Genomic DNA, 16,521 nt, shown 5'->3' on the forward strand with positions numbered 1-16,521 from the left:
GGTTTAAAAGCTCTGCATCTTTTTTGTTATTTCAGCCATTTCTCATTTTCTGCAAATAAATGCTCTAAATGACAATATTTTTATTTGTAATTTAAAAGAAATGTTTGTAATGTTTGTTTATGTCTGTAGTTTATAGAATAAAACAACAATGTTAATTTTACTCAAACATATACCTATAAATAGCTAAATATTTTTTTTCCAGAACTGTAGTACAGAAATTGGTGTGCCAAACCAGGAGGAGCAAAGATGTGTAAAAACCCGTTCCAGATTTGACTTTTCTTAAGGCAGTACCAAGAGCTGGAGCTCACATAATTGAACAAATGAAACTACAAACATTTCTTGTGAGAAAAAATGTTGTGTCATCCTGTAGTCTAACAGCTGGTACTTTTCCTATTTGCTCAAATACACTCAATTGGATGTTTCCTATAACTATTGACCTATAACCATGTTTCTGACATCGGATGGAGTAATGTTTTTCCCACTCCTCCATGCAGAATTCTTTCAGCTGTGTGATGTTTGAGGTCTTTCTTTGGACGTACAGCATATTTCTAATCATCCCACAGCATCTTGATAGGATTAAGATTGGGGACGTTCCAACTCTCCATTTCTTTCCTTTGAGCCATTCTTTGGGTCGTTATCATGTTGCATGGTCCACTTCCTATCCTTCACTTTAGTAAAAATTCATAGTGGATTCTATGGTGAAGAACTTACTAAGTCTAAAACCATGACGTTTTCACATGCATGTAAGTTATTAAGGTCTTGCGCTCAAATGCAGTGTTTGGTTTTCACCATAATGTTGACTTTCAGAGGCCCTGCTAAATTCCTGAATGAACAGACAGCAAACAATTGCTTGGATTTTTATTCATGCATGCTCTTTTCGAGTAGTTGGGCAGCTATTGGTCCCACCAGGAAATGCTAAATGGGGGTACTGAATGATGAATTGAAATGTGTGGTGCTTGAAGTGGAACGCTCCTGGTCTCAGTGGGGTCTGCTGTCAGGTTGCCAGGTTGGCGTGCTGAGTGGCGATATGTGGCTTGACTGGGCAGGGAGCTTCAGATGCTTCAGATTTTATTATATTGTGCCAGACCACTGGCTCTGAATAGCAGCAGGCCTGGGCAGACAGCAGGCCTGTGCATTTAAATTGGAAAGGAGGCCTCGGTGGCACCAATCAAAAGTTTAGATGCATCTGCTAATACAGTTTTTCATTTGTACTGCTTTACACATTTTAGCATACTAGTAATGAGAAGTGAAATGGTACTTTATTAGAATTCTTCAAGGAAAATATTGCATTAAGAAAAGCATTGCCAACAGAATTGGATGCGTTAAACTAATTATACCAAACAAAAGTTTGGACACACCTTAAAATCAGTGTTATTATTTAATAAAGAATATGTTTTACATTTTAGATTCTTCTAAGTAGCACAAGACAAGAGGCTTTAATTGACTTTAATTGACCCTATCCAGATGTAATTAGTTTCTCGGGGGTCATCTGTGAAAAATATTTTACAACTGCAATTGAAAAAACAGGAGGACCAGTGAGTTTTTTAGGCTTTCTCAGTCACATGACATTCACACACTTTCAGTAGCTCCTTCGTTTCCACTCGCTGTTGTGTTTACATGGATCTCCTTGGCAACGCGCACCCAAAGTGTAATTACGGTGCGTGGAAGTGGACAAATAGCTATTTTATTAATCGCGAGGTGACAAAACTCAGAGATGTGGATCCTGACGGGACTAAAATTATTGAAGGACCACGGAGTTCAGCAAAAAACAGTAGATAATTCAGCCTGTAGTTTTCTCAGAGGACATCTGAGAGAAACACATACATGGTCGCTCTGGATGGAAATAAAATCACAGAGGACCCCCCTAAAAGATAAAATTAACCCTGGACCCCCTGAGAAACTAATCTCGTCTAGATAGAGCTTTTGACAGGGCTTTTTTTTTGTCTGTTGTCTATTTTGTCTGTATTTCTGCTCTTTCTTGCAGATATCTTTGTGAATTACCGTGGTCAACCTCTGGATCAGACTGACTACGCTGACTGTGGCTTCTTTGAGAGTTCATCCAGCGCTCCGTTCTCCTCCAGCTCCTCTACTGTTTGTAGTACGCCTCTGATGCACACAGGACCTCAGCTCACACAGGTACACAACACACCTGGAGATATAAGTATACAGTGATCTGTAAAAAAGCAAAAACAGTGCTCTAAGAAGTGTGCTAATAGTGCAGTTGATGGGTAAACTGTGTTGTAGCTGTGCTATAGAACATATAATAATAGAATAATAAGTTAGTTTGCATAAATCCTTGTTATACATGCAGGTTGACTGTGTTGCGATGCTCATTGCTATCTTACACTCCACCAACAGTCTATTTTTACACCTTGCATCGGCATCTAAATAGCATTGAAGCTCGTGAATATATCTATGCGGATGGGCGTGGTGGTCTGAAAGTGAGGGGTGTTCAGGTAAATTTCTGGTGAATTGCTATTTTTATCTTGGCAACAGAAAACACAGGTGCACCACTGACTCAATACAGCCTAGGCAGAAGCCAACAACCAAACGTTCATTGCTATCTTGACAGTGAATTGTCAACACAGACATGTGCCCAATGTGTGTATACTCCCACTTGTTAAGCACACATTAACACGCAGCAGTGCACAAACCCACTTTTACGTGAACAAGAAACAGGTTTGAGCATGAACGAGCAGGTCAGTTTCCTCTTCTGAGAAATGTTGGACACGTCCAGAAAGCTGCACCCTTGAAATAGCAATCCGCCAATGTAAGAAGTGTCTCTTTAAGGGAATGGCAAGTGACATAATAATTGGTTTATTTCACATTACGCCCAAAACACAACCATGATTAATTAAGAGAATTAGTACATGCCATTTACACATTTTAAGACGTGCAAGGCATACTTTTCCCGCCGTTTTGATAGCAAACACACACTGACATTCTTTAAATCAAGCTGCATAGTGAGCAGTTGACACCTCGTCGATAGATCGCTAAAGTAGGAGATGCAAAATGTTATATAATATAATAATGGTAAGTATTTTCTTATATACCATGTCAACAAGAAGCCGATCAATTGCGGATCGCGCAGCTGGATTTAGGGCTTGTCGGTACACCTTTTAATTAAATATGGGTGTGTTTTAGGCGTAATGTGAAATAAACCAATCAGCATACCATTCCCTTTAAGAGGCAGGTGCTCTCTGTCTTTGGCACGTTCGTTTCTAAACTGTGCTACAGGAATGGACTCTGACGATTGACTGTTTTCAGGGTTTTAATCAGTCAGTGGAGCTCCTGTGTTTTCCACTGTAAATATAGCAACACACCAGAAATTTACCTGAACACATCTCACTTCCAGACCACCACACCAATCAGTGTAGATTTATTCCTAAAGTCCAACGCTATTTTTATGGCAAAATGGCGGTATTTTAAGGGGTAAAAATAGACTGTTGATGGGGGACGTAAGGTAGCAAAAAGAGCATTGCGACACACCTTTTGCAGGGTGTACCATAGGGTCCCTAATGTTTAACCCTCCTGTTATGTTACGGGTCAAATTGACCTGTTCAAAAGTTTGAAGATGTAGGAAACATAGTTAAAAGTATTTTTCCGTATAAAACGTTTGCTTGCATTAATTAGTGTAATCAACATATAACCCCCTGCAATAAACGAAAACTAAAACAAAATTCAATGTCATGTTTTAATGTTATGTAAAGATATTATGTCTAATATGTTGGTCTTTCAAAAGTAAAGTGAAGTAAAGTAGTGAAACATTAAAAAAAAGTTTGAACATGACTTTTTTTTGGAAAATTAGTGATAATCCTGATTGAACCATTACCTGTTAGAGGTAAGGAATACCACTGCACTAAATATTGATAGAATATTTAGCAATGTAGTTATTAATAAAATATTCACACTGCTTGCTTGAATATTTTGAAAAAATATTATTTTCAACTGGGAACACCATTGCTGTTCCTGAAAAATGAACATAACAGGAGGCTTAATAAAGCTTAATAAAGCCTTTGAAACACATTTTGGCATATTTTACCTAGCTATTGTGTATTATTTATGTCCACAGCCCAGCTTGACAGCTGAAAGTCTGACACAGCCCTCCTCATCCGTCAGTTTACCCAGCTCTGGTTACTTACGACAGCCTTTACCCACCGACATGACCTTCGATACCGGCACCATGACCTCCGACCCCAAGTTCAAGGTGCACTCAGAGTACAGCCCCCCCGGCGAGTACCCTCACTCCCTCTGCCTCCCCCCCAGCATGGACTCGTACGGGCAGCAGCAGTCCTACAGCGGCCCCGGCATAGCCATGACCACCGCACACATGGCCTCCACCTCCATGCCTCAGGACAACCCTTACCTGTATCCAACCAGCTGTCTGAGATACAGACACCCCTCAGCCAACCAATCAGGGAGCAACATCGCCGCCACCTCCACTGTCATCACCCACACAGGATCTGCTGTAAACGTCCTGCCGCAGGACTCTCTACAGGGCCAGGGATACCCTAATCTACCGGACATCCTGCCTCAAAGCGCATGCGTCTCTCTGGGCTACCAGCCGGTCAGCGTCGCCCCACCCCCAGCAGCAGCAGCCCTGCCTTCATCTGGCCACGCCCACTGCTTCTCTGTGCCACAGCAGGTGGGCCGAGGGAAGCACAAGCAGAAGACTGGAGGTGCTAAAGCCTATCCCACACAGGTAGCAGCATCTACGACCCCGCCCTCACAGAGTAGCTGCCTGGCCAAGCTGCTCTCCACCAGCTCTCAAGAACGTACGTTCTAAAGATTACTCCCATTTATCTGTTTGTACTCATCGCTTATTACAGTATCAGAGCTGAAGGTGTCACTCTTTTTCCCTTTGATTTGGTTTAGGAAAACCAGCGCTGGGATTTGATGCACTGTTTGTTGGATCAAAGGGCCACAGATCCACTTCTCCCATCTCCACAGTAAGTGCGATCGCAGTGTTAGTGTCTCACGTATTTTTAAAACACTTGAATTTACTAGTTGTTTTAGGTCCTTTTTGTTCCTGTCTTGTTTCCTTGCTTGTTTTTCTAGCCATGTTCTCTGCAGCACATGGCTCTGTTCTGATTTTCTTTTGTCTCCACCCAAGCCCCGCCCTTTTGTGACTCCCCTCGTTATCTTCTCCAGGTGTTCCTTGTCTTTGTATAAATACCCCTTCCATTTCTTTGTTCACTGTCCTGCTTTTGACCCACAGTTGTGCTTTTTTTCCGTCTGTTTCTGGTTCTGTGTGGTTTGTTATCTATATTTTGTTTGTTTGTTTGACTTCTGTTTGTGTTAGTCCTTGCTTTTTTTAGCTAGTCCTTAGTTATTTGTTTTATAATAGCTGTTATTTGTTTTATAGTTTCTGTTATTTGTTTTATAGTCATTTTATTTGCCTTGGTTTATTTTTATATGGCTTCAATTAAAACTGCCTTGCAATTGCATCCAGTGTCATTACAATATCACATTATCTAGCAATTTTCTGTTACAATTTCAAACTAAACAATACCTTTTAATAGCAAAAGCACATTTAGAACTGTCCAGAAGGGGACTTTATAGCTCAGTTTGTATGTACAATATAGGTGTAAAATTCGGGGTGGGGGCGGATACTGGTTTAAAGACACAGTACACAGTATTTATTGCAATATTTTGACCAACAATCAAAATGCCTGCTATCTAGATATAACCCATACTTAGTTCAATGGATTTTATTTAAAATGTAAAATTCTAAATCCCATCCAATTATACAGGATGTACTATGCAATTATGCACTATATACAGTAGGTCAGTGTTTTAAACATTGTCAGTGTTGGTTAATGACCACTTCTGTCCTTGCCAGGACACTGTCTCAGCTGGTGGAGAGTCTAACAATGGCTACCAAAGATACCACACATTTTTACCTTTTAAACAGCACTCAAAGACGTCATACAGTCTATAAATCATGACTGTGACAAACATTTCTGACAACATACAACAGAATTCAACTCACACTGAAAGTAGATGTTGTTTAGTTTCACTAGGATAATGCTGATTTCTGTATTTCTGCATTATAGGGAAATGTTTTTTCATCTGTTTAGTTAGCATCAAGATAATGGTGTTTTTTGTTGGCATTTTGTAGTGGCTCTTCAAAATAACTGAAGACATTCTCATCATGGGGTTTGTGAATGTACAGCTCTTAAAATAATTAAGAGACCACTTCAGTTTCTAAATCAGTTTCTCTGATTTTGCTATTTATAGGTTTATGTTTGAGTAAAATGAACATCGTGTTTTTATTCTATAAACTACGAACAACATTTCTCCCAAATTTCAAATAAAAATATTGTCATTTAGAGCATTAAAAAAATAACAGACCTCAAATAATCATAGTTTTCATGCATCCAGTCTTACACACTGCTTTTGGATAACTTTATGCCACTTCTGGTGCAAAAATTCAAGCAGTTCAGTTTGGTTTGATGGCTTGTGATCATCCATCTTCCTCTTGATTATATTCCAGAGGTTTTCAACTTGGTACAATCAAAGAAACTCATCATTTTTAAGTGGTCTCTTATGTATATATAAAGAATAAAAATCAGTAAACACATGTTACCAATGAAATTATCTTAAATAACCACATATATAACTAGGTTCTTGTTTTTCTGATCAGCAGTCCACCAGCGGTATGTCAGCAGGTCGAGGAGGAGCACAAGTATCCCAGCATCCTTCATGGCCCCCAGCAGAGATGGTATCACTGGCCCCGCTGCAGACGCCCATACTGTCCCAGTCTAGCTCCTCCCAGAGCTCCACCGTCACCTCCCTCCTCACACAAGTACCTCCTCTCCTCATCCCCAAGACTGAGAAACTTTCACCCATCCAGATCCACGCCCCAGAGAGGACCAGCCTAACAGGTGCACTGCAGGGTCTTAACCCTAATACAAATATACTGTTAAATAAAAAAAATCAACTGTTGTACTTTAGAAAAAATAAAATACAAGAAACCCCAGGAGAAGGGCTATTGAATGTAGTTATTTTTGTGTAATATATATATATATATATATATATATATATATATATATATATATATATATATATATATATATATTAGGGGTGTCAATCAATAAAAAAAATCCAATTACCGTATTTTTCGGACTATAAGGCGCACTTAAAAACTTTTAATTTTCACAAAAATTGACAGTGCGTCTTATAATACGGTGCGCCTTTTGTATGGATTTTACTCGTCAGGTTGTAAGGAGCAGTAAACACACACTCCGTGCAGCGTTATACAGAGTTTCAGTGCTATACAGAGTCCAGAGCCGTGCAGCTCCGAGGCTGAGCAGCAAATAGCATTAGCTAGCTTATTCACTGTTCAGAGATCAGTATTATCTAAATTTTACCCGTCAGGTGTAAGGAGCAGTAAACACACACTCCGTGCAGAGCCGTGCTGCTCCGAGGCTGGGGCAGCAATAGCATTAGCTAGATGCTAACCGCTTAGCTAGCTAGCTTTTTCACTGTTCAGAGATCATTATTTTCTAAATTTAGCACTTTTAATACTGCTGGAGCAGTATTATTAGAGTTAGATGCTAATCGCTAAGCGTTCACCGTTCAGAGGTGAGTTATCGGCCTGTAAGTCTGTGCTGCTTTGCCTGGCTAGCATTAGCTAGATGCTAAGCGCTAACTCTCTCAGAGGTGAGTTTTATCAGCCTGTAATCTGCTTGTTTACCGTGTTAAAACAAGCTACGGGGGACGAATCGCTAGCTAATATCTCACTGTCTTACCAGAACACGCAGGATTACTCAGTGTAACGCTGTCGTTTAAGTTTGGGTTAACTTTACTAGTTTAGGTGACTAGCTAGCGCGCTAGCGGATAGCTATGCTAACGCTGGTGCAGCAAGCCTTAGTGGACATCTGGAAATCTAAGCTTACTGTAAATAAACTGAAGCACGTTACTCACCCAAATAAACAGTTTTCAGGAGAGGAATCTGTGTAGATTAATATCCAGCACTCGTTTGACTTTGAAAGAGCTAGATTTGTATACTGAGACGCTCCACCGGCAAGCGACCACCCCCGGTGGGGGAAGGGAAACATGGCGCCACCCCTGTTCACTTTGATATAGGCACCCTTTCTAGTGTCACTTAACGCGCCTTATAATGCGATGCGCCCTATGTATGGAAAAATAGCAGAAAATAGGCGTTCTTTGATAGTGCGTCTTATACGGTGCGCCTTATAGTCCGAAAAATATGGTAATCACATTTATTCGCAGTTATTCTTTTTACGAGTTTTTAAATAAAAGAATAAATACATGAAATGTAAAATGCAATAATAATGTCTAGTGTCTATTTAAAATTAAAATAATATAAATATATAATATTCTAATTTTGGGTTTTCATTTCATTTTTTGGTTTATCAATAACTTAATAATAAAAGTGATTCTGTTCATCACCATAAGACTTCACAAACAACAGTAGATGATCCAATCATTCAGTTTATAGCCTGATAAAATATGTCTTGTTTTACAAACAGATGGATCTTTGGATTTTTGACATCCTTTACAACATCATTATTTACAAAACTATAAAAAAGCAACAAAAAACAAAAAGTCTTGACATGTAAACTAGCAGTCATTATTTATTCAGTAATTATTTCTTCTCTTTGATTTATCTTCAGTGAGCTTTTCAGGACCCTTTGGCTCCACATCCCCGACCCATCCTCAAGAGAAAACCTCAGAGTCATCACACACCTTAACCAAGACTGAGCCTAACAGGGTAATCACACACAACTGCACATACAGTACATACAGAACTGTGAACGAGTTTTAGGCACACTCTGATCCTCCTCATACTGTTCTCTGTTACAGACAGACACACGCCGGATCACACACATATCTGCTGAACAGAAGAGACGCTTCAACATCAAACTGGGATTCGACACCTTACACAGTCTGGTCACCACACTCAGCTCCCAGCCCAGTATTAAGGTAATTTTTACTGAATACACAGTGCCCAAAAGTATGCAGACGCTAGTGCTGTGCGATATGACGATAAATATCGTGGGGATCCCTATCGTTTCTACAGTAATTTCAGCAATTATTTATGCAAATATATAAAGTAGGCTACAATAAAATGTATTGGCGTTAGGGTTGGGTTTCTATCATGGTTTTCTATTCTTGGTGAGGATCTTGGACAGATTTTATGTGGTACACGGTGCTCTGTTGTGTATTTTTACATTTTAATTATTTCACTAGAACGTCACGCTGCCGCTGCTCCTTCGTTCTATAGGTGTTGCGTCTCATAGTGCTGGTAAAGCTTTAGATTCTGTCTTTAAGCTACTGCTTTGACTGTTCACTATTTCGTTTTGATATTTTAGAATTCGTTAGATTATATTTCTCTTAACATTTTGAGCTTAGTTTAGTTGGTTATTTTCCTATTTAATGTCTATTTTTCAGTTTTTATTAAATGTTGTTATTAGCTTATTAGCTTGTTGCTGCCTTCTTTGTTATTTAGAGTACAGAACATCTCCCTGGTCTTTTAAATGAATGTTGATTTATTCATATAATAGCTGTATCTAACTATTTTAAGCCAGACAGACACCGTGTGATTTTTTAATCAGGTGCGGAGAGCTCATCCGCATGTCTGAATGGTTTGTCCTGTAGGAAAACGCAGGTGATTTATATGCTGATACTGTTGTCTGACTGTCAGGCTGAGAGACTGCATGTCATGCAGCCCGTAGGCAGTAGAATAATCGCCAAATCCCCGCGAGCCGCGCACCCATTAATCCACCTGCGGAGCTTTAAACACGCGGATGAGCGTGTCACTTTCCTCATGCCAGGTCGGGCTATAATATAAAATATTATATAATAAAACATCCATATCGTGATATATGATTTTTCCCATATCACCCAGCACTAGCAGGCGCCCCTATAAAATAACAACAAAATAGTATATTCAACTACTATTTTTTAATAGTTCAGTAGCAGTGCTGTATGGGCCAGACATTTTTTTTTTATATTTTTCATCTTATCAATAGTTTTATTACTACAGTTCTTCACCTGACAGATCTCTAATTCTTCACTTCTGAATCTAAGACTTAGTTCAGTGTTTAAGGTCTCATTCCATCGTTTTTTTCATTCATGTATGAATAAATGCCATGTGAGACGCTTTTTGTGAAAAAAAAATGCTCAGGTTTTTCTGTTTAGCCCTGCTTTAGATCACTGAATTTTGGCTCCTGCTCATGAATAATTCGTACATGCAAATATATGGCCTCTGATTGGCTCAACTAAACAGCACTGGAGCAAAGAACGCCTACCTGCTTTGCCCCCACAGTCAATTTTACAGCTCTAAAACTTAAAGGACAAAATGTTTTTAGAGATACAGCCTTAGTTATAAAGCCACTATCCCCATGGCAATGGGTATAACCCCCCGCAGCCAATCGAATAACCCCCGCAGCCACAACACCACTATCCCCACGGCAGTGCGAATAGCCCCTGTCGAGTTGAATTGCCTTGTCAAACCGTGCTTCCCTGGTGTTTATTTAAGGTCTCTGTAAAACGCAAAATCAATGGAAGATACGATTTAAACCTACAGTTACTTACAGTTACACAACATAGCTAACATTAACTAGCTCTGTAAACAGAGCTGTAAACAGAGCTGTTAGCTCCTCCATAGCTATATCTCCTAATGCTCCAGCCCGGGTTCAGCGCTGTCTGTGGGCGGTCCTAAGCCAAGGTGGGCGTGGCCTTGAACTCACTGGTTGATGTCGACACCTAATGTCTCTCTGATCAACTCGTATTTCTGAGGATTTTCTTTTACAAGCTACTGCAGACAGTGGGAGCTGAAGAAGAGTTTCATTTGCAGCAACATATATAACTCAGAGAGACCTATAATATTTCATAAAGAACAAGAAAAAGTGAATTTTAGTGGAATGAGAGCTTAAGTCTGAGCTAAAGGCGCTGTTGCCATGTGGGTAAGCCAGACACGACTCTTCCTGTAGCAGTTTTCTCCAGTTTCCAAGAGTATACGAGACTTATACTTTTAATAGTTCCAGAGTTATCTATAACTAAATCACCCCCTCTTTTTTAAAACAATGATATATTTTTCCCTGTTTTTTTTACTTTTTTTCAGGTTTAAGTTCATTTGTTTTCTTTATAGGCTCTGGTAGTTTACTGCTAAATTTTCTGCACTGGATTTTTTTTTTTACCATTTTCGGTTATTGACTGTACCTGAAGAAATTAAATGGCAAAAATAAAGAGAAAACAAGAACTATTGATCTGTAGTCAAGTTTATATAAACGTATATGGTTCCCAGCAGTGTCCGATTTGTGATGGATTTCTCTCTCTCTCCCTCTCTCTCTCTCTCTCTCTCTCTCTCTATCTGTCATCCTCAGATCAGTAAAGCCACCACTCTTCAGAAGACGGCGGAGTATATCAGTAAGATGCAGCAGGAGAGAGCTCAGCTCCATGAGGAGGCACAGAGACTACGAGATGAGATCCTGGCACTCAACTCTGCCATCAAGTGCGAAAACCACTTTACCTCCCAACATTCTAAGATTCAAGGGGTTTTCTCTATTATAAAATCATTATTGATGTTGTTGTGTTTCTTCTCCATTTGAAATCCTATTATGGATGTAAAAAGTCCAGTCTCACTACTGATACTTGCAATATCAAAAACAAGCCTAAACACTACAAAGCCACTACTGTGTCAAGAGTAGTGACACTCACTGTACTGGGCTGAGTGATGTGCCCTCAAGAGGGTTATCCAGTTACTGTTCTGATACTCAATATACTAGGCTAAATAATGTACTCGAAAGGGGGGTAACTGGTTAGTGTTCTGATACTCACTGTACTAGGTTGAGTAATGTACTCTAGAGACGGGTATCTAGTCAGTGTTCTGTTACTCACTGTACTGGGCAGAGTGATATACTCTAGAGAGCAGAAACCGGTTAGTGTACTGAACTGAGTGATAAACCTTCGAGAGGGGTATCAATTTACTAATGTGAAACTCACTGTACTAGGTTGAATAACATACTTTTGAAAGGGGTATCCAGTTAGTGTCCCAATACTCACTGTACTGGGCTGAGTGATGTACTCTAAAGAGGGGTAATCGATTAATGTTCTGATACTCAATGTACTAGGTTGAATAACATACTTTTGAAAGGGGTATCCAGTTTGTGTTCTAATAGTCACTGTATATGGGCTGAGTGATGTACTCTAGAGAGGGTTATATAGTTAGTGTTCTGATACTCTCTGTACTGGGCTGAGTGATGTACTCCAGAGAGGGGGACCTGGTTAGTGTTCTGATACTCACTATACCAGGCTAAGTGATGTACTTCAGAGAGGGGTATCTGGTTAGTGTTCTGATACTTACTCTACTGGGCTCGGTGAGGTAAAAGAAATACCCTACCAGACTGACGGAAAAGAGTACAACCCTATCTTTAATGCTTTCTTCAGTCTTTATAGTTCTATTTAGTGACAACTTACTAATATGGTCTGATTTGCTCCCAGAATCTCAGCTACTATTGGCAGTGATCATATATTTTTAGCATAATCAATAGAATAATCTTCAAATATCTTTTATATTTTAACATTCATCCATGTGTTTCTGAGTAGTGTGTTTTCTGTACGCAGTGTGTGTCAGCAGCAGCTCCCCACTACAGGTGTCCCCATCACCCGCCAGCGCTTTGATCACATGAGGGAGAAATTCAGAGAATACGTCAGGATCCAGACTCTGCAGAACTGGAAGTTCTGGATCGTATCCTGCACTTTCTAATGCTGTGTGTGTCTGTTTGTGTGTGTGAGTGTATATGCATGATAGTGTGACTGTGTGTAAATTCTGAGCTATATTTCTGTATCTGCTACAAATTTCTGAGTGTAGACCTGAACTCCAGTGCCAGTTCAGTGTGATTATGGAGCCTCTGTTCGAGTCCTATAACGGCATGGTGTCCACGGCCAGTATGGAGGACCTGTGCCGCACCACCCTCAGCTGGCTGGAACAGCACTGCTCCCTGCCTGTTCTCAGACCCAGTGAGTACATCAGCACATCAATACCTCTCTCTTTGTGTATGTGCGGTTCAGTATACAGCTCTGGATAAAATAAGAGACCGCTTAAAAATGATGAATTTCTTTGATTTTACCAAATTAAAAAACATAAAGAATTTAATCAAGAGGAAGATGGATGATCGCAAGCCATCAAACCAAACTGAACTGCTTTCATTTGTGCACCAGGAGTAAAGGCATAAAGTTATCAAAAGCAGTGTGTAAGACAGGTGGAGGAGAACATGCCAAGATGCATGAAAACTGTGATTAAAAACCAGGGTCATTACACCAAATATTGATTTCTGAACTCTTAAAACTTTATGAATATGAAAAAATAATGTTTTCTTTGCATTATTTGAAGTCTGAAAGCTCTGCATCTTTTTTGTTATTTCAGTCATTTCTGATTTTCTGCAAATAAATGCTCTAAATTACAATATTTGGGAGAAATTTTGTCCGTAGTTATAAAACAACTAATGTTAACCCTTGTGTGGTGTTCGGGTCTGTGGGACCAGTTTTCATTTTTCTTCAAATGGTACTAAAAAAATTATTTTTCTAACTCAAACTCATTGGCATTGGCTCATTTTTTGTGAAAAACATATATCAAAACACATTTTCGATAAACACACACTGTACACTGTTTTTTCCAGAGCTGTATTTAATTTTCAATGTTGTTTTCTGGTTGTGCCCTAAAACAATAGATATTGTAATTTTATCATTATTAATAATTGGCCATTGTGTCTTCTCTCTCACAGCCGTTCTGAGCTCACTCCGCCAGCTCAGTACCTCCACATCCATCCTCACAGACCCCACCCTGGTTCCTGAGCAGGCCACTCAAGCGGTCACTCTGGGGCATGCCTCCCACAGTTACAACCAATAGCAGCGTCCTCTTTACAGGCTGCAACCAAGGAGGACAAACAGCTCATAATACTCTCCCTCACATCCACATCTAGTCATTATCACCATCATAAGTACATCATAAGCACACTAAACAATCACAGTTACACACACACACACACTCTAGAATGAGCATGCAATGCTTCAGTCATGCTCACACAGCCACCATCCTACAACATTGAGATATTTAAAAAAACACCCTGATGGTCGCTTTACATTGCTTTCATTGAGTAACATTCTGTATGATTTCAAACAGTCAAATTTAACACTGCAACATCTCTGCAAACAGTGTGCTTGCTGTACATTTTTAAGCATGAATCCAGCATTTCAGCATTGAGTTAATCAGACAAGGCCTTATTTAGCAAAGCATTGTAGTACATCCTGTATTGTACCTCTGCACAATGACCTTTTTTCATAGTTTTAGTAGCCTACGCTTTAAAACAGCCTGATTTAGGCTGTTTTGGAGTTCTTCTTACCAAAATGTCAGTCAGCTAAGAGTTTTTTTTTATATTTATCATGTCTACAGTTTGCTTTGGGTCTGCAGTAGAGTTAAAGGAGTTAAAGGAGAACTCTGGTGTGAAATGGACTTGGGTTTTAGTGAAACATGATAACAAGTACAAACTTTTGTAAAGTCATTTATGATTATGGAATGGCAAGATTTGGTGTTGTGCAGAGGAACGTAAAGTGTCAAGATGTAGTTAAATCAAGGCGGCAGGTAGAAATAGAAAAACTGGTTAAGGAATCAAGGTTACTCAGAAAGAAGGGGAATGAGGCAGAAAGAGAGGGCATTGAGTTATTGCAGGAGGAGTTGAGAAGTAAGTTGGTAAAATTGCGGAGAGCAGAGGCTATGAGGAAAAGGAGGAAGAAGAAGGAGCGTGCTAGGATAGAGTTCTTTAGAGATCCATTTAGGTTTGTTAAGAGTCTGTTTAGTAAGGAGAAATCAGGAAATCTAAAGGTCGGAAAGAGGGAGTTGGAGGAGCACTTTAAGAGTGTCTACACAGAGAAGGAAAGGTCTAGCGACCTGGACCTACCAGCAGACATGCCGCCGTTAGGTGATATAGAGTGGAAGATGGATGTTAACCCCCCTAGGTGGAGTGAGGTTCAGGAGGTGGTGAAGGCTGCAAAGGCAGGTTCTGCCCCAGGGCCAAATGGGGTTCCATATAGATTATATAAAAGTGCACCAGATGTTTTGAAGTTTCTATGGAAACTAATGGCTATAGTGTGGAAGAAGGGGATTATTCCAAAGGAGTGGCGCAGAGCAGGTGGTGTTCTTATCCCAAAAGAAAAGGATTCTGTGGCTATTGATCAGTTCCGTCCCATAAGCTTGTTGAATGTGGAGGGTAAGATCTTCTTTAGTGTGGTTGCACGTAGACTAGCAACGTACCTGAAAAGAAATAATTTAATTGATACGTCTGTACAAAAGGCAGGAATTTCAGGTTTTTCTGGTTGCATAGAGCATAATAGTATGATTTGGCATCAGATTCAAACAGCAAGAGCCGAGAAAAAGGATCTACATGTGGTGTTTTTAGATCTGGCTAATGCTTTTGGTTCGGTACCGCATGCATTGTTGTGGAAGGCATTCAATTTTTTTAGGGTTCCAGAAGAGATTTCAAGGTTAGTTAAAGCCTATTTTGAAGACATACAGTTTTGCTTTAGTGTAGGGGAGTGTGTCACATCTTGGCAACGACTGGAAATAGGTATAATGGCAGGTTGTACAATTTCACCGCTAGCGTTTACGATGGCAATGGAGGTGATTATTAGGGCTTCTAAGTGGGTCTTAGGCGGGGAGAGGCTGCATGATGGTACCCGGCTCCCACCAGTTAGGGCGTTTATGGACGATATGACAACATTAACGACCACGGTGCCATGTACCCGGTGACTGCTAGGGAAGTTAAATGATAATCTTAGGCTGGCTAGGATGAAAGTTAAACCGAGCAAGTCTAGGAGTGTATCAATCGTTAAAGGGAAATTGATACAAGAAAGGTTTATGATGGAGGGAGAAGTCATACCATCTATATTGGAAAAGTCAGTTAAGAGTTTAGGTAGGTGGTATACTGCAGCACTGAATGATAAAGAGCAGGTGGAAGGGTTGAGGACAGAAATGGTGGAGGCCATTAATAGAATTGATAAGTCTTTTCTGCCAGGTAAATTAAAATTGTGGTGTCTGCAGTTTGGTTTGTTGCCTCGTCTAAGGTGGCCACTTACAGTTTATGATATTCCGATTTCTGAGGTTGAGAGGTTAGAAAGGGTTATGAGCAAGGCTATAAGGACATGGTTGGGGGTGCCGCGTTGCCTTAGTAGTGTGGCGTGGTGTGGGAGAGGGATGCTGGAACTGCCGTTGACGAGCTTGGTTGAGGAGTTCAAATGTGCTAAGGTAGGACGTGAAATGTAGTTGTTAGGGTCAAAAGACGGGCTGGTTAAAGCAACAGCACCAGTGACTAGGTCTGGGAGAAAGTGGAATGCTCGAGAAGCTACTCAAGCCGCAAGGAGGGCACTGGAGCACAGGGATGTTGTGGGGCAGGTGCAAAATGGGAGGGCAGGATTAGGTTTAGGTGATTCTTGGAAAGCATTCGGCAAGGCCACATCACCTGAGAAAACGCGTATGGTTACAGGGTTTATTCG

At 40.2% G+C, this 16,521-nt stretch overlaps 1 protein-coding gene across 2 annotated transcripts in view; it reads left to right on the top strand.

Moving 5' to 3' along the window:
* The window catches only part of LOC103022906 (carbohydrate-responsive element-binding protein), a 39,648-nt gene extending 25,761 nt beyond the window's left edge, over nt 1-13,887 (top strand). Inside the window, exons 8-17 of one of the 2 annotated variants that reach the window (XM_022665762.2) lie at nt 1,985-2,136; nt 4,073-4,775; nt 4,876-4,949; nt 6,647-6,887; nt 8,643-8,740; nt 8,833-8,952; nt 11,358-11,485; nt 12,598-12,721; nt 12,864-12,993; nt 13,758-13,887. In XM_022665762.2, the coding sequence (XP_022521483.2) occupies nt 1,985-2,136; nt 4,073-4,775; nt 4,876-4,949; nt 6,647-6,887; nt 8,643-8,740; nt 8,833-8,952; nt 11,358-11,485; nt 12,598-12,721; nt 12,864-12,993; nt 13,758-13,882 (1,895 nt within the window). In that variant the 3' untranslated portion in view covers nt 13,883-13,887. The remainder of the gene's footprint in view (nt 1-1,984; nt 2,137-4,072; nt 4,776-4,875; nt 4,950-6,646; nt 6,888-8,642; nt 8,741-8,832; nt 8,953-11,357; nt 11,486-12,597; nt 12,722-12,863; nt 12,994-13,757) is intronic. The other variant, XM_022665763.2, reaches the window with a different exon arrangement.
* Nucleotides 13,888-16,521: the final 2,634 nt, after the last annotated feature.

Source organism: Astyanax mexicanus, chromosome 1 (assembly GCF_023375975.1).
Source record: "Astyanax mexicanus isolate ESR-SI-001 chromosome 1, AstMex3_surface, whole genome shotgun sequence".
Taxonomy (NCBI): domain Eukaryota; kingdom Metazoa; phylum Chordata; class Actinopteri; order Characiformes; family Acestrorhamphidae; genus Astyanax; species Astyanax mexicanus.